Source organism: Triticum urartu, chromosome 4A, assembly GCF_056163025.1.
Source record: "Triticum urartu cultivar PI428250 chromosome 4A, HENAU_Tu73, whole genome shotgun sequence".
NCBI classification, from domain to species: Eukaryota; Viridiplantae; Streptophyta; class Magnoliopsida; order Poales; family Poaceae; genus Triticum; species Triticum urartu.
Genome location: NC_141876.1, coordinates 579,969,060 through 579,996,900, shown reverse-complemented (window position 1 = coordinate 579,996,900; position 27,841 = coordinate 579,969,060). Strand labels below are relative to the sequence as shown.

At 49.0% G+C, this 27,841-nt stretch overlaps 5 protein-coding genes and 2 pseudogenes across 5 annotated transcripts; 4 read left to right on the top strand and 3 right to left on the bottom strand.

Annotated features, from left to right (window-relative positions):
• The first annotated feature begins 1,256 nt into the window (after window positions 1-1,256).
• On the top strand, window positions 1,257-3,213 carry LOC147976805 (uncharacterized). The gene is made up of 6 exons (XM_087520975.1): window positions 1,257-1,497; window positions 1,602-2,043; window positions 2,125-2,320; window positions 2,412-2,510; window positions 2,947-3,018; window positions 3,094-3,213. Exons 1-6 carry the CDS (start codon window positions 1,257-1,259, stop codon window positions 3,211-3,213), a joined length of 1,170 nt encoding a protein of 389 aa, XP_087377101.1.
• Window positions 3,214-3,715: 502 nt separating this feature from the next.
• Window positions 3,716-4,386, bottom strand: LOC147976804 (uncharacterized). Its single transcript, XM_087520974.1, has 2 exons — window positions 4,171-4,386; window positions 3,716-4,066 (listed from the first exon to the last, which is right to left on the bottom strand). The coding sequence occupies exons 1-2, from the start codon at window positions 4,384-4,386 to the stop codon at window positions 3,716-3,718; spliced, it is 567 nt and encodes a 188-aa protein (XP_087377100.1).
• Window positions 4,387-4,720: 334 nt separating this feature from the next.
• Window positions 4,721-8,545, bottom strand: LOC147976803 (uncharacterized; annotated as a pseudogene).
• A 6,293-nt stretch (window positions 8,546-14,838) lies between these two features.
• LOC125552947 (protein FAR1-RELATED SEQUENCE 5-like) lies at window positions 14,839-18,762 on the bottom strand. The gene is made up of 7 exons (XM_087519058.1): window positions 18,530-18,762; window positions 18,222-18,410; window positions 17,500-17,764; window positions 16,678-17,368; window positions 16,117-16,574; window positions 15,685-15,972; window positions 14,839-15,590 (listed from the first exon to the last, which is right to left on the bottom strand). The coding sequence occupies exons 1-7, from the start codon at window positions 18,703-18,705 to the stop codon at window positions 14,934-14,936; spliced, it is 2,724 nt and encodes a 907-aa protein (XP_087375184.1). The 5' UTR covers window positions 18,706-18,762; the 3' UTR covers window positions 14,839-14,933.
• Window positions 18,763-20,013: 1,251 nt separating this feature from the next.
• On the top strand, window positions 20,014-21,143 carry LOC125554308 (uncharacterized). The gene is made up of 4 exons (XM_048717886.2): window positions 20,014-20,157; window positions 20,272-20,396; window positions 20,513-20,646; window positions 20,840-21,143. Exons 1-4 carry the CDS (start codon window positions 20,103-20,105, stop codon window positions 20,931-20,933), a joined length of 408 nt encoding a protein of 135 aa, XP_048573843.1. The 5' UTR covers window positions 20,014-20,102; the 3' UTR covers window positions 20,934-21,143.
• A 498-nt stretch (window positions 21,144-21,641) lies between these two features.
• Window positions 21,642-23,295, top strand: LOC125554309 (uncharacterized). Its single transcript, XM_087519057.1, has 3 exons — window positions 21,642-21,924; window positions 22,011-22,199; window positions 22,310-23,295. The coding sequence occupies exons 2-3, from the start codon at window positions 22,125-22,127 to the stop codon at window positions 22,979-22,981; spliced, it is 747 nt and encodes a 248-aa protein (XP_087375183.1). The 5' UTR covers window positions 21,642-21,924; window positions 22,011-22,124; the 3' UTR covers window positions 22,982-23,295.
• Window positions 23,296-23,883: 588 nt separating this feature from the next.
• On the top strand, window positions 23,884-24,482 carry LOC125554462 (uncharacterized; annotated as a pseudogene).
• Window positions 24,483-27,841: the final 3,359 nt, after the last annotated feature.

Genomic DNA, 27,841 nt, shown 5'->3' with positions numbered 1-27,841 from the left:
TGGTTTGCTTCGGATTAAGTCGTGGCAAAAGATCAATCTTAAGTACAGTGCTTACCTCATGGATAGAGTCGATGTTGACAGCAGCGTGATCAACCTGGAAGGCCAGGGCATGCTTGAGCTTACAGACAAGTCAGTTCACTCTATTTTTGCAATACCACGCGGTGAGCTAGCAATTGGACCTGAATGTGTCGAACCATCAGAAGCTTGCATTGAGTATACACGTTTTGCAGCTAGCATCAGTGACAAAGGTACACACAGCTTGAAGGAGGCAGAGGCATACCTGTTACGGGACATCACAGCCCAGTCCAGACAGATTGATATCCAGTGTTTCAAAATTGCATTCGTCATCTTTGTAGTTGGCCATGTTCTTGCCCCATCAGCCAAGCATGACTACATAACAATAGATTTCTGGGCTGCCCTGAATGATGTTAGCAAAATCAGAAAATGGAACTGGTGCAGCTACCTTCTGAAGCACCTGTTCCATGCTGTCAGGAAATTCAAGTCAGATGTCTCTAAGCGAAACCCGACCATTCACATTGTCGGATGCCATTTGTTCCTATAGGTATTAATCCGAGAACATCGACCACTACCATACTTTTTGTGTTCGCTCACATCTTTGTTACCTTAATTTGACAATGACAATTTCATTTGTTTCAGGTGTTCGTCCTGGACAGCCTAGACCTTGGTCAAATGAACAAGCCACGCGGAATGTATCCAAGGATAGCGCTTTTTGAGTATGAGTCCATGAAAAAGATGATTGAGATCATAGCGGTCAGCATGGGAGGAGGTGAAATATCATACCACGGCGCATCGGTCAGTTTACGAAAATCCATGCCAAAACAAAAACAGCGAATAAAACCAATTAGGCACAAAATAACTTGTACCTAACGCCATTTTTTTCTCTGGTCAGGTTCGGTCTGAACAAAACATCAGCAAGGGCCTCGTCTGCGCATCCACTGATCCTGCAGACAAAACATTCCAAGGACATCCACCACGATGAAACGAGCCCAGATGTCCTCCGCCCCTATTTTAAGAGCTACCTACGCCAAAATTGGACCCCAAGATTTCTCAAACCATCTACGGACAAACCACCCATCAATAGTAAGTACATGTATCGATCTTTTTTTGGTCAACCAATCTGAATCCCAGCGTAGTTCATACTAATTTATGAAAATCCTTTTTCCCAATAGTCCAGCGAGAAGCTTGGGATACTCCTCCGAGAGCAAAATGCGCGTGGGTTGGCCAACATTTCGGAGATGAGGCAGGCTTTTCAGTCATCAATGTTCACATTTGCGGACAAACTCATCAATTGCATAGCTGAGAACTGCACTTGTTGCAAGGCCAATGGGCTTAAACATTGCATCATGAAGAGTGAAAACCAAAGCGATTGCCCCAACTTGGCGACCATCCCTATGCAAGACAAACTAGACCACACGTTCGTCACCCCCCTTGCCAATAAGGTTGCGTCCAAGCTGCCCGGACAACTTGAAAATGAAGGTTTGTTCCAGAATAATGCTACCATTTTGCGTAGGATGACCAGCTCAATATACCACCTATGGAATTTTAACAATGTCTAAGATAAAATTGATGTGATGTCACAGGTAGCTCATCTGCCAATAGCTCCATTGCGCGGAAGAGGGGAGTTGTGTTCAGCCCGTCCATCCAGGGGGAATCATCGAAGAAGGTCTGTGTGCGATTGGATGACCCACTCCAAACTATTAGCCCTTCAGCTGTTGATACTATCAACAATTCATCCTTGTCAGCAAAGCAAGACAGTCGCCGTGAGGTTGCCGATAGTATATATGCATTCTTTGACGACCTGACTGCTAGCATTGTTACATACTATGCTGAGCAACGCCCGAGCTCTGGATATGTGACATTCGGAACTATGAACGACAACGTGCCAGACATAATTCGGATTACTAAATGCAACATCGCTCGTGACCCATGGGCAATTGGGTCAGTCCCTTTGCCGCCGGCAGCTCCAGTTCTCAGGGCCATAAAAGATTGGTTGGCTGGGTCGGCCACTTTTCTTCTTGAAAGGTAGTCGCAAACCATTCACCGAACATTTTTCTTTTGGCAAATCTATTAGACCAATGTTCTCACTCTACATTTTGCGTCCAGGAAATGGATTATGCATCCGAAGCCGAGAGTCATATTACTTGACGGCATTGAAATCCAGCAACAACTATCAGGCAAAGAACAGCTTAGCCATGAGATGTGTGCTGCTATATTTAGGAGACTGTCACAGATGGACAAGAGCTTCACAAAGGACACATTGACCATGTTCTGGAGGAAGTTTCTAGAGCCCGACTTTGCTGTGAGTCCTACAACTAATCCAAGAAAAATATTTAGTTTCATTCTCACCTTTTTAATCACTATGTTTGCTAAGGATGTCATCTTTTTTTCAGACTGCGGTTTTGTCAAATGCGGATCCATTGACGATCCAGTCCATCCGTGCAACATTTACCGAAGAAAACGAGATTTTCAACCCAGCCTCTAGCCGGATGGTAAACTCTAACCATAAAACACAAAACCAATTCCTGTTTTATCATTTTTTTTCATGGATGATTCATGAACTATATTTTTTCCGCCAGTGGCATATCCCTGCACTGCTGCCCGACGGCTGGTCCGTCTACTCATTTGACATGCTCAGAAGAAGGATTGCAGTACTTGACCCGGCAGTTGGACCATTTGGGTTTAGCAACCGAAGGATCAACATGCACACATACGTATCTGACTTGCTTCACGCCGCCCTCTTCAGATGCATCCAATCCCTATATGATTCCTGGCATTGCAGTTCTGGAGAATGGACCCGGGCATTTCCTGTTATCATGCTAGAGAACATTGATAAGTAAGTTTCGGAAAAACATAGATCATATGCTGCATACTTTGGTTGGTACGAATGCTCTCTAAGTTGTCCAAAATATATTTTTGAACAAGGAGGACTATGGTGTGTGCTATTTGTTCTTCGCTAGGAATTATGATGGCGACAAACTCCATATCCCACTAACCAAGGTAAGCAGCTTTTTAGCTACAAAAACCACCGTAGCTTTCCTTACGTGTACTAACTAGCATCACAAATGCACACAGGCAAACCTGGAGATACACAGGAATCTGATGCTGTACGAGGTTATGCGCCTTCAGGGAAATGAATCGCCAGTGCCTTCCGATGCACTTGAAGCTATCAAGGGATCATTCGTAGCTCTGTGACCAGCTTGTCGATGCTCATGTCATGTAGATCGACTCACCCGCCGCCACCAATGTATCTATAAGAATACTAGATATCCCCGAGACGTTTTAAGCGTTCCCTTAAGCACTAGCAAGTTATGTTTTTTGCTAGATGCAGTGTTGTTATCAAACAAAATTTGGGAGGAACATTGTTTCTAAATTTGGTCGCTCTCAATTCAAATTGTGTCAGTCCATTTTTTCCTAAGGGATGACTCCCTCTGTTTAAATGGGAAAGCTTCTGTTTGTATGATCGGAAAAATAATATATTTGTTTTGTTAGGAGTGAAATCCTTCCATTAGCCAAGTTTTTTCACCATACCCATTTTTTATCATACTGGTTTTTTGCAAACAACACCTTTTTACAACAGATTTGACACTGATAAGTGGTTCTGGTACACGACCAACGGCGAACTAATAAATTAGGATGCATCACACAACTCCAAACTACTACAAGATACTCATAATCATAGCAATACTGACTCGAATTACACAGCCATGAACAACATGTAGAATGCCAGAGCTACAACAACCACACACACAGACTTGATCAGGTGGTGTTTGCCGGCAACACGAGCAGTACCATCATGCTGGCGGGCAACACCAGCCACACCAGCCACCATGATCTTTTCACCGCTATCCATGGCCGGCTCCATAGCTTGTGCAAGCTGGTGAGATAGATTGGCCGCCTCAGTTTCTGCCGCCCTTGCTGCATCTTGCAGAACATCGTTTGTCCTCTCAAGTAACCAGACCTGGTCCCTAAGATCGATTACCAGTTGCTTAAGGAAAGGATTTGTGATCGGATCGTCATGCCACTGGTAGAAATCGCACCCTCCCCTCTGCCAAATGACCAGAACGCAGATCAAAATTAAGACCACTGATTCTATCAAAAACAAACATCAATAGCCAGAAACATGCCAAGAGATTCCGTGAACGCACTCACCCTTGCGCGGTAACATGTCTTGTATCTCCTTCCTAGATTCTCGTCACTCCATGAGATCCACATAGCCACCTTTGGCTTCTCACGACAATCGCATGGTGTGAACGGCTCATAGTCCAGGGGTCCTTCTCTGTACCTAACTGGGGATCTCACTTGTCCAGAAATCACTCTACGAGAGGAGGAACGAGCTCTAGAGGAAGAGGAAGCAGAGGATGCCATTGCTGGTATTTCTGAGAGCTTGCTGGTTGGCAACAGCACCCTCCACCATGGCCTCTTCTTATAGAGCGCGCATGCAGCAACGGCTAGTTCAAAATTCAAAAGGGAAAGAGACGTTGAGCAAAAGGAGCCATCACATCAAACACACGATGGATGGCAGTACATTAATAGCATACGTCAGCTCACAAGTAGCAGCTATGTTGAAACTAAACAAGCACCATCAGTCACAATGTTTTGACCAAAAGACAGCCACTTTGCTTGTCCACGACATCGCCAAATGATTCGCCCCTACGATAACAACGTCCTAAACCGACCACACACCTCTACTGCGCCCAATCTAATCTTCATCGGTGAGCTGCTCCATGATCCCTGGGTGTGGTGCAGTGTTCCCCTTTGCCGCCATCGTCTCATACACCATCCTCTTCCTCCTAGTCGCCAGACCAACCTATTGCAAATACAACAACAGCTAGTCATTTTCTGCTGGATACAGATAATTTTTTGACTTTCTGAGAATTAATAGCAGCTCTCTTACCTCTGGCACGTCATGCTCCAGACGAGTCCCATTGAAGTTATCTGCATAGTAAGCTATGTAGCCAGGAGACTCACCACTGCAATCACAAGCATATACATCAGATAAAGATTATTGGTCTGCAAACATACTATCGCACAATGAACAATCAACGCACCTGCCACATGCAACATGCATGTTTCTGTTGTACCTCACTGTCCACTCAGACATGTTCATCTGCCATCCATCATCCAACAAGGCACCCCCGCGCTTCATGCCATTAAGCATAAGCAAGATTGTCTTCCCGTGCTTAGCTCTATATGCATTTGAACTCATCTGTGTGAGAACTGGGTCCAGCACGTTCAGTCTCTTCATAAGCATGTCAAACACGTACAAGCACCAGTCTCTCATCATTGACACAGGCATCATTATCTGCATGAGCATGGGAAAGTTCAGTTTTGGGCAACAACAGTCATAGCGCTTTGACAACACATTTAGGAAACGTACCAGGCGACAGAATTTCAACTGAAAGCCAATGCTTCCCGTAGAAAGCAAGCTCCGCAACACGGCAGCCCCCTCCGGGTCCATGATGTTCTCAAAGTGCAACTACACCAAAGAAACAAGTTATGTCAGCATCGGATACATCAGAACTGCTTATACAAAGTTTAGTGTTTCATATTCACTTACAGGCACGTCAGGAGATGCAAACCCCCTCCATACTGGTAATCCAACCATGTCCACCATCTTGATCTCTCTCTCATTGAAGCCACGTACCCAAGCCTCCATCCCATTGTAGTGCATCTCCCCTGTCAGACTGTATTGGTACTTGATCTTGTTGCCATCCAGTTTCAAAGGTGTTGGTCGCGAGCTGTCATACCAAACACTAACAAGACAAACAACAAATCGTTAGTTAATTGGAAGCAAACACTAAAACATTTCCAGCAACTTTATGCATTTAGTCTCACCTTGCAAGAGTATCCCTGCAGGTGAGGTACTTGACTCCGTCGTAAAATCCAAGGCAAACATGATCGGGATAGTGGACCTGCTTCAGCTCAAGCTCGAAAGGCGAGTAACCATAGTCTAGTTCTGGGGCGAGGTATGCATCTGGATGAACTATAGCTGCACATAAGAAGAAATTACCATGTCAATATGTCTAACGCGGCCGAGGAAAGCTCATGTGTGATCACCAAATGAATCATACCTAGCGGATTAGGAATATCAGAAGGGCTTTCCTCAACTCCAGGCAGAATTAGCCTTTTGTTGCATATCGGCGTGTACTTGGCAATTGATGTGGCATGCGTCCCATCATCAGCAGCACCAGCTTGTGCAATAGCCGCTTGCATCACATAATCTGCATTCAAACGAAACGACAAGTTAGATACCACAAATGTTTTTGAATCGTTTGTAGTTCATTCAGGTGTATACCTTCAGTCATCACATAGTACATAGACGTGTCAACTAGCCCACTTGGGGTCTCAGGCCCGGACAGATTGTGTGCAGAGGAAGGAGCAAGGACCTCATGCATGGTCTTCTGACGAGTGGCCCTGGGATCTATGTCTGATACACATGCAAAATGAAAATGAATCAGAACTTACAAGGTAATTATAAGAATGCCACAGCAGGAGCATGGTCGTGATCATACCATCTGTTGCTCTCCCCTTCCCCTTGCGGTCAATAACCACCATCGGTTTGATCTCTTCCTCACTATCATCGCGTGTTCCCCCTGGTGCAGCAGCTACTTTGAACAGAAAATTAGTAAGTCGGTCATCTAGGTTATGGTAGCGCATCGCTCATGTGTAATTACCTGTTGTTGTCACAAGGACATCCAATGGAATTACTCCAGTCATATTGTTGTCGCCGTTATTCCCCGCAACTTGAGCTGCATTAGCACTATCAACGTTCTGGTTTTGCACAACCACAGCCATCAGCTCATGAGCTGCTTTCCTAGAACTTGCAGCAAGGTCTTCTACAACTGCAAATGACAAAACTGCAATCAGTGTCAAACAAGATAGCACATAAACATAGACGCAGGAGAAGAAAAACATCAATACCTGTAGATTTTGGGTTACTTGGCGCGTCAGGCATGTTACAAGGAAACATAGCCGCCACTGAAGAATGCCTTTTCACGTGCGCCAGGAAGAAATCCAAAGTCTGCTCCAGATCTTTCTGCCTGTTTTCTGCGGCCTTCTTCTTGATATCCTCCAGGACACTGTCCCTGATAGTGTCAACCACCTTCACAAATTCAGCCTCGCGTATCTGGTACTGGTAATCCATTGCAGCTTTGAAAGAAGCAAGGATCTTGATGTTCATAACAACAGATCAAAAAAATGGAGTTAGCAATAGCAACTGACCAAGACAGAGGACAACAAACGATTTTTAAAAACTGTGCAAGCAGCTTTCCATCCATGTACCTCATCAGACAAGCCACTTGTCGCAGCGGGAGTGCTTGGGGCATGCGGTGCAGCACCAGCTGATCCACCAGTCGCACTGCTCTCACCACCGATCTTTGTAGCACTGCCAGACCAACCAATGATATTTGCCGACGGAGAACGGGGAACATCTCCTAACTGAATCCGACAGAGAGACACATGGAGTTAATTGGCAATGCATGCAGACAGTCTCGAGAAATATAAACAAGTACACATTTTTACCTCTAGGCCGCAGTCTATGCCATGAGCAGCTGCATGCTTCCGGATTTGCTCCTTTAGCTTTACATCAGAGTAATCAGCAAGCCTCGGGATGGATAACAGTAGCCTGCCTTGGCGACCATGCTCGTGGTAATCCAGCCAGATTATCTAGCATTTTTTGCCACGTGAAAAAAAAACCAGAACGCATAATATAGTAGGCACGACTGCATTTGAGCTAGATTAGTGGGATCGAACTAACCTGTGGGATGATGAGGCACCCACTTAGGTTAACCAAAGTAGGATCAAAGCTGAGATCATGCCTTAGCTTCTGTGCTGCTTCCCTCAGCCCCTCAACAATGTAATCACAGAAATCAAACTCCGCTATACTCTCTGGATCAGCCACAACAGGGAGTAGCTCATTTGCAATCTTTGCTGTGGCACTAGTAGGCACAAGGAAAGTCGAGCTGGCTAACAGTGTCACAGCCACCTTCATGGCTGTTCGCTCCTCACCCTCTATGGCACCCCTACTAGCACCCTGAACTATTTTCTTGACTTTGTAAACAGGGATGTTGTTCGACCTTGGCATTCCAATGCCAAGTAGCCCATGCACATGGCCAAGCAAGCCCTCACGATCTGCAAGGCAACGTCCGCCGGCGATGTCTATCTTCCTACCACCCGGCTCAAGACCGATACATCTAGCAACCTCCCTAATGTTGATCTCTATGAAAACCCCATCACCCATGTCCATCATCATGTTATCTGGGTTTATTCTAGAGATCAAAGACATGGAAAAGATCCTATTCGTGTTGCCTAACACCCTGATCTTGCACAACTGCTCCATGCCTACATCTTTGAAAACACTTCTGACCTCGGGGTTCCATTCACCAGCAAGGGATTGCAAGGCCATGGAGGTGAAGCTGGTATGTACTGTCGGAGGACGCCTGCTCGTCGTCGCCGAGGAAGAACCAGTTGCCGGCATTGCCGCAGCTGCCGGAGACGCGCCCTTTGGTGGTCTCCCCCGCGCCATGCCCCCCACCAGCCGGCCTGCTAGATCTGATTCATCCAAAGCAAAGGAGGGGATGAGGTAGTCAGCATGGCAAACTGAACAAAAGGAAACTTACTAGTAGGAATGGAGTTGGATAGAGAGCAAAGAGATGCAAAGAGATTACCTTCTTCTTCAGCAGCCTTCAATGGTGGTGCGTGTGTGGCGGTGCTCCCAAGGGAGAGAGGTGGCGGGGTGGGGTGGAATGGATACTCAGTTGGTCCAGGACGGGGTATATATACAAATGCTCCATCCATTCGGCATGCGTCCTAACGGAGCAGCGTTAGGTGAACCCGGTTAGCACAGGACTACCAGCGTGCCCTTCTGCATGGCAGCACTTAGGCACATCAGCCACACAACGCATGCATTGGGCCACACAAGTCAGGCCAGTCTTTAATCATTTTTTGCAACGTCAGCAAATCATTGTCATTCTAATCCATAAGCTTACACTGACGAACTAAGATAATTCAACTCACGTGCACTCTCTACATAGCATACTAATTTTCAAACACACGCCACACCATAACTCCCATGGACGAGGTAAACTAAATCTCCAGGCGCTTGCTTGGTGGGCTGTCGACGTCATCATCAGCAGCAGCTCGATCAACATTGCCTGTACCTGATTCATTATCACCATCCGCGAGCTCATTAGCACCAGCAGGAGCATTGTAGTCCAATGGATCAAACTCCCCTGTCTCCTCAACCGCGTTATGTATCTGAGGAAGCACGACAGCCTAACAAAACAAGCAAATCAAGTAAGCACAACAAATCATCGAGGAAATTCAAAGGTGTAATAATGCAGGAAATTAAAAGTAGTTCGTTACATTTTCAGCCACTTCCACCATCTCAATCACAGCACGATCAACTGGCCCTTGCCCAAACACGCTGGCCTGTAGACACGCAAATCATCACTAGCGAGAAGAGAAAACAAAATGAAGTTGAGTTTCTAATTTTTCAATCCATAATCTAACCTCGTCTGCTGCGGTGCAAAGAGAGGCCGATGCATGAGACACGATGTCGTTGCCCACACCATGCACGGCGCCACCCTGCTGCACGTTGGAAAATCACAAAAAACTAGGTCAAGCAAATAGCCCAACTTTCCAACATAAGCAAGTATTAGTGGGAATAGTACTAACAATCAGCGAGCTGGGCGCCAGAGTTGTGCCATCCGAGGTAGTTACCGCGGAGTGGATGGGTGCACTATTGGTGGGCGCCATCAAATCCTTGCAAGCATGAATTCCGTGGAATCCCGCCACCTCTATATATAGCGTATCCAAATTTTCATGTTCCCTCCAACTCCATCCATTCAAATTTTGAATCCCAAGCGCTCCAAAGCTACGGGCTGGTGAAATTTTGAATCTTAGCAAGCCAGGCCGATTGAGCGACTCCATAGGCTCATACAGGAGGGGGAAATCACAGGTGAAGCTTGGTAAAGTTGACAATAACAGTACATACGCATTTACTCGCCCATGTGTTCTCCATCTTTGTCTGTGAAACACATCTTGTCATGCCTAGTACACCCCCATCCCACGCCAAGCACGCCATCATCGCGATTATAAAGTTTTTGGGCAGCGAACCTACACTGTGACATGTCCATGTCCTAGAACACATGGGCGACCTCGCTAGCACAGTGCTTTGCCGCAGCAGGAGACAACCGCGCCGCTCGCTGCACGTCTTTGTCCAGTGTTCCTTTTCGTTGTGTCAACCATCAGCACAACAGGGTTTTTTACACACGCCTAACCACGTTTTCTTGACAAACAGGTTGACCAACAAATATCAACCATGAAAAACTAGCTGTTCTGACATCCGGGCACTGATCGCACACACGATACAGCTTGACAAAGGTTTTCTAAAACAGTTCTTTTGCAAGACCATACAATTAGCATGAAGATGAAACAAACTCCCCAGCGCATGTAGATGAAACAAACACCCCAGCCGTATTTGCAGTCAAACCAAATCTACTTTATCATAAATGCAATCCTTTTTACCCGGGAGTGGACAACACACATAACTCCGCCGCTGTGCCCAAGGGTTGGCCTTACGGTGGGTAGGTGCAAGCACATCTCCGCCTGCTCGTCAGTCTGTTCCAAAGACCTCACCGGCCATGCCTCATGAAAATTCACGAGACGTGTTGTAATGCCCCGAGACCGATGTGCCAGGTGTCGTCCAGTTATTCGCTATTGTTGCCTTGTCATTGCTTGCGTGTCATGCATTGCATATCATGTCATCATGTGCATTTCATTTGCATACGTGTTCGTCTCATGCATCCGAGCATTTTCCCCGTTGTCCGTTTTGCATTCCGGCGCTTCGTTCTCCTTCGGTGGTCATATCTACCTTTCTTTTGTGTGTGGGGATTAAACATTTCCGGATTGGACCGAGACTTGCCAAGCGGCCTTGGTTTACTACCGGTAGACCGCCTGTCAAGTTTCGTACCATTTGGACTTCGTTTGATACTCCAACGGTTAACCGAGGGACCGAAAAGGCCTCGTGTGTGTTGCAGCCCAACACCCTTCCATTTTGGCCCCAAACCCACCTAACTCTGCTCCATCATCTCGGTCGTTCGATCACGACCGCGTGGCCGAAAACCGCACCTCATTTGGACTCTCCTAACTCCCTCTACCTATTAATATGTGATCCCCTCCGAATTTTCGCGCAGTCCAAACCCTAACCTTCTTCCACCTCGCGCCGCCGGACATGTCCGCCGCCCTCAGCCACCTCACTCCGACCAACCGGAGAGCGCCACCTCACCGCCGCCAGCGCCCTCACCCACTCAGCGCGCGACACGTCAGCGCTGCCACCCTCTCTCGCCTCTCCCTCCACCGCGCCGGCCCTGCAGGCCCATCGCAGGCCCGCGCTGGCCCGAGCCGTCGTCGTCCGAAACTTGCGCGAGCCCGATCCAGGGCGTCGTCGCCGTTCCTCTGTGCCACCTCGTCCGGCTCGCCGGCGACCCCCAGCTCGCCGCAGTAGGGACCCGACGCCATGGAGTTCGCCGCCGCCGGCCACGTCTTCACCCGAACCCGGCCGGGATCTGGCCCCGCCGGACCGGGATCCGCCGTCCCCGCTTCCCCGGCGCCGTTCCCTCGCCGGCTCGTCGCCCAGCCTCGCCGGCGTCGTCGCCATGGATCTCCGCCTCGCCCTGCCTCCCCGATCCGATCGGGAGACGACGAGCGCCCCCGTTGACTCCTTTGCGGGCCCCGAGTCCGGCCCAGCGCGCCGCCCCGCCTCGGCCTGCCTCCTCCTCCTTCGTGGGCCAGCCCAGCTTCCCCGGCCAGCGCAGCGCAGCGCCAAGCCCAGCTCCAGACCCGCGCCGCCCTAGCCTGGCCCAGCTCCCACGCGCGGCCTAGCGAGCCCCTTCGCGGCCTGCCTCTTCCACCGTCCGGGCCGAAGCCCATGGGTGAGGCCACCGCCCCCTCCTTTTTTTTCCTCTCTCTAGTTGGCCCGGGACAGTTTCGGCCCATGTCATGTTTTTTTCAGCGCCTGGGATTTTCCTATTTATCCAGAGATTGCCAGTTTTGCAGATTAGTCCCCCTAGTTCATGCATTTAATAACTCACTAACCATGCATCGGATTAAAATGTTTTATATATGAAACTTGCTCAGAATTTTGTGTAGGTTAATAATATGCAACTTTCACCCATGTTTAAAATGTTTAAAATGATGTTTGTTTAATTTTGCTCCTATGCCATGTTAAAATGATTTCATTCATAACTAAATAACCGTAACTCCGATTTTAATAAACTTTATATGTAAATGGGGTAGAATTTTGCCTAGTTTAACATGGTGGCCTCATCTTGCATGTTTAAAAACTCTAAAATATTGTTTAGGGCAGAACAGTACCAAATCTAAAATATGCTATGGGGATTTACCGGAATTGTTGTTCGTTGCTTCCGGCCTCATTTAAACTTGTCTAGATAGGTAGTTTTACTTTGCCTCACCCTCTTGCCATGCTTAACAACATTTAATATTGTTGAGTACCTAACCGGGAGAGAACTAAATAATTGACGTGGTGTTCCGTCAATATGCAACTCCGTTGCATAATGAGCTCCACTTAATTTGTAGGATTGTTTGTGCACTTTGCCATGTCATGCTTCATTAAACCGGACATGCATCATACTTGTTTGTGCATCATGCCATGTCTTTGTGGTGGTTGTTTACTATGTCGTGTGCTTCTTTTCCGGCGTTTGCTTCTTCGGGTTGGTTCCGGTAACGTCGTGTGCGTGAGGATCCGTTTGACTACATTCGTTTGTCTTCTTCATGGACTCGTTCTTCTTCCTTGCGGGATCTCAGGCAAGATGATTATACCCTCGAAATCACTACTATCTTTGCTATGCTAGATGCTCGCTCTTTTGCTATGCCCATGCTACGATGCCTACCATTTGCTTGTCAGCCTCCCAAATTGCCATGTCAAACCTCTAACCCACCATGTCCTAGCAAACCGTTGATTGGCTATGTTACCGCTTTGCTCAGCCCCTCTTATAGCGTTGCTAGTTGCAGGTGAAGATTGGAGGCCGTTCCTTGTTGGAATATTTATTTACTTGTTGGGATATCACTATATATCTTATTTAATTAATGCATCTATATACTTGGTAAAGGGTGGAAGGCTCGGCCTTATGCCTGGTGTTTTGTTCCACTCTTGCCGCCCTAGTTTCCGTCATATCGGTGTTATGTTCCCGGATTTTGCGTTCCTTACGCGGTTGGGTTATAATGGGAACCCCTTGACAGTTCGCTTTGAATAAAACTCCTCCAGCAAGGCCCAACCTTGGTTTTACCATTTGCCACCTAGCCTTTTTCCCTTGGGAGTCGCGCATCCCGAGGGTCATCTTTATTTTAACCCCCCCGGGCCAGTGCTTGTCTAAGTGTTGGTCCAAACTAGAGCCACTTGCGGCGCCACCTCGGGGAAACTTGAGGGCTGGTTTTAGCTGTACGTAGTGTTCATCCGGTGTTGCCCTGAGAACGAGATATGTGCAGCTCCTATCAGGATGTCGGCGCATCGGGCGGTCTTGCTGGACTTGTTTTACCATTGTCGAGGATGTCTTGTCGTACCGGGATTCCGAGTCTGATCGGAATATCTCGGGAGGAGGTCTATTCCTTCATTGACCGTGAGAGCTTGTCATGGGCTAAGTTGGGACACCCCTGCAGGGATTTGAACTTTCGAAAGCCGTGCCCGCGGTTATGGGCAGATGGGAATTTGTTAAGTCCGGTTGTAGAAAACCTGAACTTGTCCTTAATTAAAATGCATCAACCGCGTGTGTAACCGTGATGGTCTCTTTCCGGCGGAGTCCGGGAAGTGAACACGGTGTTGGAGTTATGCTTGACGTAGGTTGTTTAGGATCACTTCTTGATCATACTTTTATCGACCGTGCTTTGCCTTCTCTTCTCGCTCTCATTTGCGTATGTTAGCCACCATATATGCTAGTCGCTTGCTGCAGCTCCACCTCATACCTTTACCTTACCCATAAGCTTAAATAGTCTTGATCGTGAGGGTGCGAAATTGCTGAGTCCCCGTGGCTCATAGATACTTCCAAAACCAGCTTGCAGGTGCCGATGAGTCCGTGCAGACGACGCAACCAAGCTCAAGGAGGAGCTCGATGAAGATCCTGTCTTTTATGCTGTTTCGTTCTAGTTGATCAGTAGTGGAGCCCAGTTGGGGTCGATCGGGGACCTTTGTCGCATTTGGGGTTCTTCTTTTGTTTTGGTTCCGTAGTCGGACCTTGATGGTATCTGTTTGATGTAATGCTTTATTTATGTAATTGTGTGAAGTGGTGGGTGTAAGCCAACTATGTATCTCTTTCCCTTATGTATTACATGGGTTGTGTGAAGATTACCTCACTTGCGACATATGCCTTCAATGCGATTATGTCTCTAAGTCGTGCCTCGACACGTGGGAGCTATAGTCGCATCGAGGGAGTTACACGTGCCCAATGCTGCAAGTTGTCTAATCAAAATGCTGGGCATGCATCAGCACACTATCACATCAGTTCTCCCACGCCTCTGACTAGTCGAGCACGTGCGGGGTGCCATCGACACATCGCATGTGTCGCATAGCAATGAAAAAAAGGTTTCATTCCCAACAATGGGAAACGATCCTACCCAGAGATCTCTGCCTCCCCCAAGGCCCATTTTTCCGATCAGACCGCGGCCCAATTGCCCGGCAACTGGGCATTTGGAATGCTTCGCAAATTATTTCCGAGTTTCCCACCCGAAATCAGTCCACAAATATGGCAGTAACATGAGTGAAAATTACCAAAGTCATATAAAAAGATTTAAGCACAACCCAGTCGCACGCTTGAACTCATTGTAAGCCTGGATATCAACAATACATTTCTACCCAAGCTACAAATACAAACACAAACCAAATTTGCTGACGACATAAACTACAGGAAATTAGGCACAAAGGGTTCTGCCCGCTTTCCGCAAGAGTTTCCACGATGTCCGAGCACTCCACATTTCCCACACTTAGGCATCTTCCTTGGAGCTTTCGGAATATCTCCCCTTTCCGGACATGTCGTGCTCTTGTGCCCCTTCACCCGGCATATCGCACAAAACCTTGACCTCTTCATTTTATCTTCATACGGAGCCTTGTCTCTGCTAGTGATTGGCCTCCCCGGCTGGCCCATCTCTTTTGCAGGAGCAATCCAAGAACAGTTTGACAATGCATCCCCGTCAACAATATTAATACATGCATCAGCATTTTTGTCACCATGGGTACCATCTTTGGCTCTCTGCTCCAAAGCCTCACGCTCTTCGAGTCCCATACCATCCTTGTCATGGCTTAGGGGGAGAAGAGTTGTGTAAACCTCCTTCATCATGGCCATGAAAACATCATAGCACTTCACATTACTATCGCCCAGCCTAACACATTCAAGCGCCTTCATGTACATGGCGTTGTGCCTGTAAGTATCAAAACCATGCGGCCCTCTGTCCTTCTGGTATCGAACAAGGTGCTCCGGCAATATATCGCGGGCATCCCTAGTCCAGCGTTTTAGTATGTGCTTATCTGGGATCTTGCTCAATTTGAGCTCAATCATAACCTGCCACCACAGCAAATGAGACCTCAGACTAGCACAACTTTGTTTGCATGGCAGATGACGTTGTGTAGCATCATACGAAGATGTTTTTACTTACCTTCAACGAATGACAGCAAACCATTCCAGAGTGCTCGAAAATCCCACATTCGCAATTAAAGAAACTCTGATCATCATTGACTTCAACCTTGAACTGTACTTTGCTCCATTTCTCTCTTGCCAGAGCATCAACGTGAGTAAGAATGTATATCTTTTTCGGGACAACAACATCCAGTTCATAGGCCCCTGCCTTGTACAAAGCATCTCCAAATTGCTCAAACATTGCCCTTGTGTATATCTTGCTAGCATGCCTCTCAATTGGAAGATTTACTCGCAACAAAACCCCACTCTGAAACATATCAAAACACAAAAAATGAACAGATCAGGCATCGGTGTACACTTCGTCTAATACATCTACCAATCAAGAACATGTCTATGGAGACTGGTTTACTAACTAGTAAAGCGACCGGCCGACTCTTTTCTCAGAACATACCAGTGCGGTTCGTTTCTCCTGGAAGCTCTCTTCAGACTCTCTGTCAAACTGGAGCTTCTCGTACTGTTTGAGGAACAGATGCATTGGACAGCCCGGGGGGACATAACTTTTAAGCATGTGATTGGCACTTTCACTCCGTTGAGTACTAGTCATCTTTGCGCAAAAAACACCTCTGAAATACGGCTTTGCCCACTTATGCCGCACCTCATAAATTTGAGTAAGGTACGGGTGCTTTCTCAGTGAATATTTATCAAGCATTGCAGACCATCCATCCTCGAACTCTTGCTCCGTGACCATGTGATGAACCAGCTTATGAAATTCACTTTTGAAATCAGTTTTCTTGCTCCACAAAACCCCCATTGATTCCTTTGCTTTCTTCAGCACATGCCATTTACACCACCTATGCGTTGTATTGGGCATCTCTGTTTCTATAGCCAATTCCATTGACCGCGCCTGGTCTACAACCAGTAAAGTAAATTAGATCCATTAGGAGCTTACATCATGGAAAGTATTGGTTCAAGAAAAATGAGAGATTCACATCTACCCCTAATCTAGCCGTACCTGTTAATATTGTTTGCGGGTGTTTACCCCCGACCATCCTGATGAATTCACGGAAAACCCACTTGAATGTGTCCTCCTTCTCATCCCTCAGCATGACACCTCCGAAAATTATGCTCTGGAAGTGATTGTTCACTCCTACAAACAGACCGAATGGCATGTCATATAGGTTGGTCCTGTATGTGGTATCAAATGTTACAACATCTCCGAAACACCTATACTGGTCCACACTACGCCCGTTAACCCACATAAGTGTCTTAATCCTGCTCTCGTCATCAACCTGGACAGTATAGTTGAATTCTAGATCGTTTGCCTTCATCTCCGCAAGTATGTCCATTGTTTTCCGGGCATCTGAATCAGACTGCTCCTTGTTCAACTTGCAACACAGCGTCTTCAGTGACCGTTTTGTAAATGGCACATTATCAACTGTTCCAAAAAAACTACCAACTATACTAAAAACCTTTCCAAGACTGACATTGTTCTCTCTAAGCTGCCTAACAAGATCCTTAGTATACCGGTCAATGAGCCTGTGCGACGGCCAATGCATCTTCTCACCACAAGTGCTTGACAAAGAGTGGTTGTGTGCCGCCCGGTGCTCTGAAATATACCATCCATTGTCGTCCGATCGAAGCAGCCTGATCCGGGCAGCACAACCGCACCGTGTTGATCTTGTATTCTCCCTCTCTGGTTTACCCTGCCGATGCACATAACATGATTTGTCAGCCTATAACATATTCTTGCAGAGTTTTTCTCCCCAAACAGTGATGCACAAAAAGAGAGTTTTTCTCCCCAAACAGTGATGCACAAAAAGAAAAACAAACGCACCGCACATCCACAGACTATCTCCTGCATGCACTTCACCCGCTCCACATTTAGCCTGCTTTTCGAATACCTTATACCAAATCCAAGCTCCCACGAATATAAATTGTAGAATTGATAGGCTTCATCCAATGAATCAAAAGAGGTCCCGACAGCTGGGTTGACAACATTGCCATCTCTTTTCAATATGAAAGCCCTCATGTACAATTCAAGGGCACTTTTCCGGTTCGGGTTGAGCTCGCGCTCAGCGGGGGCCTTTCTGATCCTTACCCTGTTATTTTTGAGAGACAAATTAAATAATTCGCATAGAAAAGAAAATCAATTCCTCTTCCTCAATGCACCAGATTACACGAAACTGTCAATTATTGCCCCCCTGATTTCCAATTTTATACAAAGGCAAACCCGACAAAGCAGGACTGCAGATAAAAAACAAGATATGCAAACAAAATCTTTTCCTAGTATCGCACTCCGACACCTCTCGACTTTTTAGTTAAACTAGCTACAAATAGGACAGGATATGCAATTTCAAAGAACAAGAAGACTGTGCAACAGCCCGCACGCAGATAATCCCAGTAATTTCAGAAACCTAATGTAATCAGTCAGACACACAGTGCGGATTTAGTACAGACCTGTACTAAATAACTACATAACATATAGCTAGATGCTAATGAAATCGTTTTTGCATATATGACCAGCACACAAAAGAAATCAGTTCTACGCGCGATTACCTGCGTGTCCATCCGCTCGTAGCCTCCGAACAAACTTGCAAGAGCGGGTCCTCGCCAAGAAATCCGGCATCTCCGCCACCGCTACGGAGGTCCCCTGCACGGCGAATGTCAGCCTCGGCGACGCTGATAGAAGCCTGGGACTCTATAGGCCGGGCAGCACCAGTATTGCCCGCATGCCCGTGGCTAATCCTGAGCGGAAAAAATCAAATCAAGGAATTTCAGGGACAAACGGCAACCAGATCTAATCCTAACTTCATCTTTTGCGTGAGACAAAAACTAGTAGCTCTGCTAAGTGGCATCTGAATTACCTCTGTTCGGAATCGCCCTCCGTTTCCATGGACAGGTCCATGGAGCAGGCTCCAAGGTCTCGATCCAGAGGAGGAAGACGAACTGGAGAAAGGAGCAGCAGGAGGCGTATGGGCCTGTGCCCAGACGGCCAGTGCTTTGAGAAAGGGATAGCTGGCCACGCGATGTGGGCCAACATGCCCTGCGCCTCGACTCGAGACTAGTCACGTGATCTTTGCAACTGTACCAAACCCAGCTGCACCGTCTACCAGCCCACGCACTCCGCGAGTCCAGCTCCACAGCAACAAAACATTTGTTCCACACCGATACGCCTATGAACCTAATACCTATTACTAGGGAACGGACAGGGGGGAGACAGCGAAGTGATGTTTGCCAATCCCCAGGAACGGTTGGACGGCCATGATTAAGTCCACACGAGCCGCCGTCCACCGAAAAGTCGCTTCGCATCTTCAACACTATCTTTTAAAATGGACGCACTATCCATCCATTGGTCGTGTCCGGACGCATCCGCAGACACGATACAAGAGCCGGCCATCCAACTCTATACGAGTCTAACAACAATTACCTTCCATCAAATACCTAACATTGTCACTAGTGCCTTCCGCCAAACATGTCCGTACGTATTAGTTTTTTTATCGCTAGGAGTAGTGTGAGCACTTGAAAAAAAAAGATAAGAGTGTGTAGCACTTGAAGAATAAAAATAAAACGTATAGTGCTTCCGCCAAATTCTAGGAGTGTTCCGCCTTAAAAAAACTAGTGCCTTCCCCATTACGAGCACTAGGCTAAAATGCCTTCCGCCATTTTGAGCGTTCTATTTTTTTTTTCATAAAAATCATCAACATCTTTTAACATATGATCTAGTTTTGAAGATCTCAGCGCTAGAAATATAACGATGAAAACAATTAACAATTTGGACGTCTTGTTCAAGGGATGAAAGATAAATCTATGAAAAAGAAAAAAAACCTAACGGGTTGTGATAAATGATGCAGTGCATCACTTATCAGCACAGGAGAAATGAGAGTAACATTTACAAAGAGTACTCTTTTCGTTGTTCAAAACGAAGGCCAACGAACTTCGGGTGAAAGCTTGTGACACCCCCTCCGTTTTCATTTCGGCGCCGTCGTATGTGAGGTGGATATGTACGGTTACAGCCCGCCGCACTTGTGACATCGATCCCCTCTATTTTCATCGTATGTTCGTGTCGTCGTAATGAATGTACGGAATGCAGTGCAGTGCACTCGCAGCTAGCGTACAAAGCTGCCGATAACGATGACCTACTGCTCTACTAGAGATCGACCGACGGACATGACGATCGATCGAGAGGTTGACGACAAAAGGAGCCGCACGCACACGCACCAGCGAGCATGCATGGACTGACTCGCAGGTGCGTGCATGGCAGACACGCAGCACTGGGCGACGACGATATGTACGGAAGCTACGTGCTGGACAGCTCATACTTATCCACGCATGCTAGCAAGCGGGTATAAAATGACATGCTGTCCGCTGAGGCTTATCACCACCGATCCATCGATCCTTTTCATCTTTCCAGATAAAGATCGAGTTTGCTAGGTCGATATGGGCTCTCTCATGGCTGGATGGAGCTCCCATGCGCTCGACGACGACCTCAAAGGTACGTCCGCCGTGTATCTACAACCATCCACCATCGATAGTGCATGCAACTTCACGTTGCAAGATTCATAATTAGCCTTGTAGTATAATGGTATCTATCATTCTATCTATGCAGCTCGTTTCATGAGAAATCGTTCGCTGACCAAGGACGAGGTGGAGGCCTTCTGGAGGCAGCACAAGAAGCCGGCGCCGGAGGACAACGTCGACGGCGGCGAGACCGTCGTCGCCTCCTCTCCCCGCGTACGTAACCGGTTCCCATGCGTGCGTCCGTCGGATTTGCATCGGGTTCCTTAATCAAGCTTGTCAAATGCGTATACTTGATTTTTTAACTCTGCTTGCATGTGTTGGTTAATTAGAAGGGGAGCCCGAGGTCGACCACGCGTCCGCCGACTCTATCTCATGTCCGTTCGTCGCCGCCGGTGATGACGAGTAGCGTGGACGGCGACGGCGACGGCGAGGCTGCCGCTAGCCCCAGCGCCAGCCGCGACTGGTACGTATCCCTTATAGCATAGTAGCATGAGCTTCTTGAGTTTTTTTTTTTGTTTGCGAAATGAGCTTCTTGAGTTTTTTTTTGTTTGCGAAATGAGCTTCTTGAGTTCATACATGAACATATTCATAGCATGCATGGATCCATGTTTACATGTATCGATCACGTACGGCTGGTTGTGGCTGCGTGCATGCAGGTGGACGAGGAGCAGCTGGGCGTTCCTCAATGAGCCACCTCCGCAGCAGCGCGAAGGAGGAGGCGTTGGGCAAGGCGCCGCGGCCGCCGTCTGATCATCATCTCTTTAATTACTTTGCTATAAGCTGGCTTTGTATCCCTGTAAATAAGTACTCTCTTAAACTAATATAAAAGCGTTAGATCACTATGTAAACACTCTTTTATTAGTTTACGGAGAGAGTACGTACCAGCCATGTAATTGGAGTGGTGGTTTTGCTAATGTTTGATTTCTATACGATGTGGAGTGCATGTCACCTTTTGTATTATCACTCATGTAACCTTGGAGATATACTATGTGTATATGTCACTTTCTGCACTAGCATCTCAGATGTTACAAAAAACGAAAATTCAGGGGAAGCATTTTGGAGCACTGCGGATGTCTTTTCGGGGAGAAAATTTGCCTGACCTAAAAAAATCAGTGTTTTTTGTTTTTTACTATACTTTTTGGAATTTACGGTTCATGCAGTGCATTTGACCTCGAGATTAGATGTGCAGCTCGTTTCATAAGAAACCAATCGCTGACCAAGGAAGAGGTGGAGGCTACGGTGCAGGTGCTGGGTTCCAGCTTGTGATGGCCAAGATCGTTTGTCTTAGGTTGCGGGGCTCCTCCGCTAGGGGGAGTGAATGGTAAAAAACATCAACACTTCAAGTAAAGTATGCAGGAACCACACATTTACAGAATTGTGTCAAAAAGTATTATTTTTTCATATTTTTTTATAAAAAAATCGAATTAGACCGTTTTAAGCACGATTATGACAGATGGGTCCCACCAGAAGGGTGACCACAGCACAACAACCCCGTGCGGGCACACTTGTCTACACGGATCATTTTTACCGCTCCGCGTGTGGGTCTGCGTGGCGTCCGGACATTAAGCGGCGTGTTGACGTGTCCAGTTGTTCCCTGCCATGTCCTGCCGTGTGGCCACGTTGGTCGTCCAGTGCTCTCGTGCTTGCCTATGAAAACCCGGCCGCGCAGGAGACATCGCCAAACACGACGGGCCTCCGCCTCCCGGTGCAGATTCCTTCGCCCCGACCTCCATTCATTCAGGCGAGCATGCTGATGCAATGCTTCTTCTGCATTATGCTGCTTGGTGTTCATGTTGCTGAACCGTCGTCGTTGTTTGCTTTTGGCAGGCTGCGCGTACGCGTGCGTGATGGGCCGAAAGAGGAGCGCTTCCAAGAAGGCGAAAATCAGCACCGAAACTCGGGACCGCATGACGGCGCCGCAGGAAGAATTAGAGACGGACAATGTTTTCTCCCACGACATGGACACCCTTGAATGTGAAATCTGCTCCCTGCCTTTTTGATTCTCAGATCTTCATGGCAAGTGTCTGAAAAACTTGACTTCTGCATTGGTTGCAGCATGATTTCGTTCAATCTTTACTCTGCTAATAACTTGCATGGCTTGTTTCTCTGACTTGATTGACGAGCAGTGCAAGAACGGACATGCGGCGTGCGGCAACTGCTGCATCGGCATGAACCACAAGTGCTCCTGCTGCCACGAGCGCATCGGCGACATCCGTTGCCGGGCGATGGAGAAGGTCCTCTCCGGCATGACCAGGCTATGCAAGTTCCGCAAGCTCGGCTGCGGGGAGACCGTCAAGTTCACGGAGCTGCGGAGCCACGAGGAGGAGGCGTGCCCATACGCGACCTACAGCTGCCCGTTCGACGGCTGCGCCTACCGCGGCGCGCTGCTCTACGACCACGTCCACGACGAGCACGCGCAGGCGCCGGCGCCGGCGCCCAACTGTGACATGGTGGGCGGCCTGCTCCGGGGCGCGACGGTCACTCTGCGACGGGACGAGCCTGTCCACACGCTCCTTCACCGCGACAGGGTGAGCGTGATCCTCCTGCTCAACGGCGGCGACGTCCTGACCGGGCGGTCGCTGTCGCTGGTCCGCATCTGCCCGCATCCCAAGCCCGACCAAGAAGACGAGGAAGTTGAGTACAGGATGGTGGTGATGCGCGGCGAGCCCGGGCCTGGGTCGCCCTCGCTGACGGCGTCGGGGAGAGTGCAGTACGTCCGCCGGCTGGAGGGGTGCCAGCCCCAACACTTCCTGTTCGTGCCGGACGCTTTCTGGGGCTCTTCCGGCAGCGTCGTCTGATTCACGCTGACGCATGTGTCTGCTTAATCCTGTATCCTGCTGGGTGCTGGGTGGATCTGTAGTGTAGTGTAATGGTGGCGGTGCTGCCGGTGTGATGTCCAAGTACGTCGTACAATAGTTGCAAGTAGCAGTATGTTAGTAGGTCTGGTTCTGCTAACTGCCGAATCCCTGTCTGTATCCTGGTGGGTGGATCTTTTGTTTTTGGGCCCGCCAGGGATCATCAGGCAGAGGCAGGGTAGTGTAGTGGTTAGGAGTTTGTAGTTGTATACAGTACGTACGTATGTAAGTATGTTCCATGGTGGGATCGTGTATAATGTATCAGTAATGACTCGGCGGTATGACCATGGTCTCATCATGCGACAATACTTGTGCTTCATGTGTCCACTTGTTACTGCATATGATCAAGACCGTCGCACGGCCACCTCCCATACGAAGGCGCCGAAATGAAAACAGAGAGAAAGGAGAATGGACATCATCCCAAGCGCGTTCGTGTCGTCGCAGCGAATGTACGGCATCCATGCATGCAGTGCAGCCGCATCTAGCCTTCAAAGCTGCCGACAACGATGACCTGCAGCTAGCTTAACTAGAGACCGGCCGACGGCCGAACAGGACGGTCAAGAGGATGACGATCGACGAAATGAGCCGCACGCACACGCACCAGCCTTCATGCATGCACTGAATCGCGGGCGCGTGCATGCCATACACGCAGCACCGGCCGGGCGACGCCGATGTGTACGCAAGCTACTACGTGCTTGGACAGCTCAGGCTTATCCATGCATGCTTGCAAGCGGGTATAAAATGACCTGCAGAGGTTTATCACAGGTATTCACAACCGATCGATCACTTGTGTGCACGCTCGTGGACCACGCGTCCACGCTAGTAGGTCGAGTTGCTAGGTCGATATGGGCTCTTTGATGGCTGGCTGGAGCTCACATGCGCTACCACCACAAAGGCACACACTATCTATCGCCGTGTGCAACCGTCCACCATCATCGATCGATGCTGCAAGAGCAGCTGGTCGAATAATTAACCCTGACAGTACATACACGCGTCTATGCAGTTCGTTTCATGAGGAACCGGTCGCTCACCAAGGAGGACGTGGAGGCCTTTTGGAGGCAGCAGACAAAGCCGCCGGCGCCCGAGGACAACGTTAACGGCGGCACGACCGTCCTCACCTCGCCGCTGTCGCGTCCGTCGACTCTGTCTCACGTCCGTTCGTCGCCTCCGGTGATGACGGGCAGCGTGGACGGTGACGGCCGGCGAGGCTGCCGCTAGCCCCAGCACGAGCCGCGACTGGTACGTATACCTTAGCATGAGCTGCTTGAGTACATATTCGTAACATGCATGATGCATGGATGCATGTGTACGTGCATCCATGACGTACGTACCTCGGTTGTGTGCATGCAGGTGGACGAGGAGCAGCTGGGCGTTCCTCAACGAGCCACCGCCGCAGCAGCGCCGCGAGAGGGGCGTTGGGCAAGGCGCCGCCGCCGCCGTCTGATCGTCACCTTTAATTAGTTTGCTCGGCCAGCTTTAGGGCATCTCCAGCCGCGCCTAGGAAGGCCTTCCCACGCATTTTTTTTTACGCCGGCGCCGAAAAATCGGTCCAGTCGTCAATTTTCGCCGGCTTGAGCCGAAAACAGCGCCGGCGGACCCAGGCCGAACCCGGCGCGCTGGGGGCGCCCAGGGGCGCCGGGGCGAACTGTTTTGGCGCGAAACAGCCGCGGGCCCACCGCGTCAGCGACTCTACCCTCTTCTCGCCCCTTCGTCGTCCTCATCGCCTCGTTTCCCGCGGCGAATCAATGCCAAAGCTGCCGCGCTGCCGCGCCGGTCAGCCTGCGCCATTGATGCCTCACGGGCGGCGCAGTGAAGGCCGGATGACGCGCGTCCCTCGCCCTCCCTCGCCCGCCACGCGTACTCACGGCGGCTCGCGCACGGGCGGCGCCTCGGCCTATATAAGACGCGCCCCAGCGCACTCGGCGACTCGTACTCTCTCGCCGTCGTCGTTCCTCCCTCTCCTCTCTCTCGCCGTCGTCGTTCCTCCCTCTCCTCTCTCTCGCCGTCTCCAGCACCCATGGCCGAGCGCTTCCCAGGTGACGGCGACACGGCGAACGGCTTCGGCCGCCGCCATCTTCACGAAAGCGAGGCTCGCCTTCTTTTCGAGGCCGAGTACCCGGTCCCGCCGGACATGCGGGTACCCGGGGCATGGAGGATCAGCGCCGGCGGCATGCCGGTGCCCCCGATACCCACCGGCGCGGCTCGGCGTGCGGAGATCGCACGCATCCGTTCGTCCCTGCCGCGTGTGGCGAGGGAGGGGCCACGGTACGTCCCCGACAGCCCGCTCTGGGAGCCCTACTTTCGCCGCCGTCACGCCGAGCAGCTCGAGGCCACCAATGGCGTCGAGCCCTCCGGCAGGCTCAACGCCGTCGGCCGGCGTCGGTGGTGGGGCGTGCCCGGGCGCACGTTGGAGGCCGTCCTCGAGTACATCGAGGGCGGCAACACGTCGTGCCTCGAGTACCCCGCTCCCCCGTCCTTCACACGCCGCCGGGGAAGCTCCTGGACCCCGAGGCGCATGGAGACCGGGGGGTCCTCCTCCTCGTCCGGCGGCTCCCCCTGCCTCCACCTGCGCCCCGTCAAGCCGGAGCCCCAGGGCGCGCCTGTCAGCGCGCGCACCCGCAGCTCCGGCGTCCGCATCGGCGACAACGCCTCCCCCACCGACCGCTTCGTCCTCGTCGAGCCCAAGCCGGAGCCCGGCCTCCCCGCGGAGTACGAGGAGGTAGCCCGGCGTGGCTTCTCCGACGAGGACGCCCTGCGGTGGGTGCGGGACGACTACCTCCGCGACGAGATGGTCCGGCAGCGCCGGGCCCTGGAGGAGATCGCCGCCCACAAGCGTGGGCGCGAGGATGAGCACGGCGTCGTGGTCCTCGACAGCGACGACGATGACGACGCCCCCGGACCGTCCAACCCGCCGCGCCAACCGGGGGAGGGATGCAGCAGGGACGGCGGAGGCGTCGGCGGGGTGACGACAACGACGACGATGGCGGCGGTGACTACACGCGGTTCTACCGCCTCCTCGGCATGTAGAACCGTGTGGGCGGGCGGCGAGGCGGGCGGCGAGGGAGACGGCGGAGGTAGCCCGCGGTAGTTTTTTCCTTTTTTTGGAAATTATGTTTAAGTTTGAACGAACTCGCCGATGTTTGCGTTAAATTTGAGTCGTGTTTGCGCCGTATTTGACTTTTTTTAAAAAAACGTGGGCGCCGCAACTGGGGGGCATCACGCCCTCAGTGCGTGGTTTAGCGCCGGTGCGCCCCCAGGAGGCAATTTTTTGCCCCTTCTGGGGGGCCAACGGCTGGAGATGCCCTTATAACCCTGTAAATACGTACGTACCCGCCATGTAATTGAAGTGGCTTGGCCCATGTTTGATTTCTATATTACTCTCTTCATTTCTTTTTACTCTGCATATAAAATTTGTCCGAAGTCAAATGTAGTGAAGTTTGATTAAATTTACATTAAAAATATCAACATCTATACCACACTAAAGTTACATAATATAAAAGTAAATTTGGTGATGCATCTAATGATATTGATTTTTTATTATGATTATTGATATTTTCTCCATAAAGTCGATCAAACTTTATGAAGTTTGACAGACAAATCCTATGCACAGACTAAAAAAACGGAGTGAGTATTATGCGGCATGTCATGTTTTTATTGTTGCTCATGTGACCTTGGCGATAGTATAATAATATTTGCTCCAATAATAGTATTATAACGATACTCTCTTTGTTTCTTTATATAAGGTGTATTTGAAAAACTTAAATGAGTGCATGTTTGACCGAGTTTTTAGAAAAATATACCAATATCTGCAATATGGAATTTACATCATTTGATCATCATGAGAACTAGTTTCATATTTTATATTACATATGATGTTAATTTATTCTATAATTTTGGTCAAATATTGAAATGGTTGACTTGCACGGAAAACAATACATCTTATATTCTGAAACAAAGGGAGTATAGTTTTGCTCTTTCACAAAAAAATACACCTTTGCTAAATCTTAGTCTGCTAGTCACTAGAGCTTGCTAGGATAAGGAGTTAGCATACCTGGATTCATTAACATAACAAGCTCAAATTTAGACTTGATTTGCCTTGCGCAAATTGTGAGTAAAATGTTGTAATATGTGATGTATATTTATCATATATGTAATAATCTAATAAAAAATTAACACACAGTTTTCTTCACAAATCGTAACAATAAAAAATTTACTCCAAAGAGGCACATATTGCAGACCACAAATGACAACAATAGGTCGGACCATTCGGGCATGCCTGCACCAAACGCTAGCATTTTGATACTTAATGTGTCAGTCACATAGGAGCTCCCAAATGGTAAGACCTAACCCACTGCTTTTGTTTCAGAAAAGGGAAAAGATCAAAGAAACACCAGCCTAGGCGAGAAGAGCCAAGCCAAAAAAGGCAGAACACAACATATGTAGAGGCAAGCTCAGCCTAAAAGACAAAATAAAACCGCAAGCATTATGATAAGTCTTGTCGTGTGGTGCAGCCCAAATGCCCAATGCACTACGAGAAACAAACCAGAAACCGACCTTCGGGGAATAAACATATTCCCTCCGTACGGGTTTATCAGACCCGAGGGCGACTTTTATTTTGCAGGGAAGGAAATTTCATTCATCTGGTAATGTGATTACAACCAGCGGCAACGATGCTCGCAATCTCATCAGGGGACGTATGCGGCCAACAAGCAGTACATTGTTGCATGCGCCCCATTTGAGCAAGAGTATGACTAGCTAAATTTACATTACACTTGATCTTAACTATATGAATCCTCCTTTCTT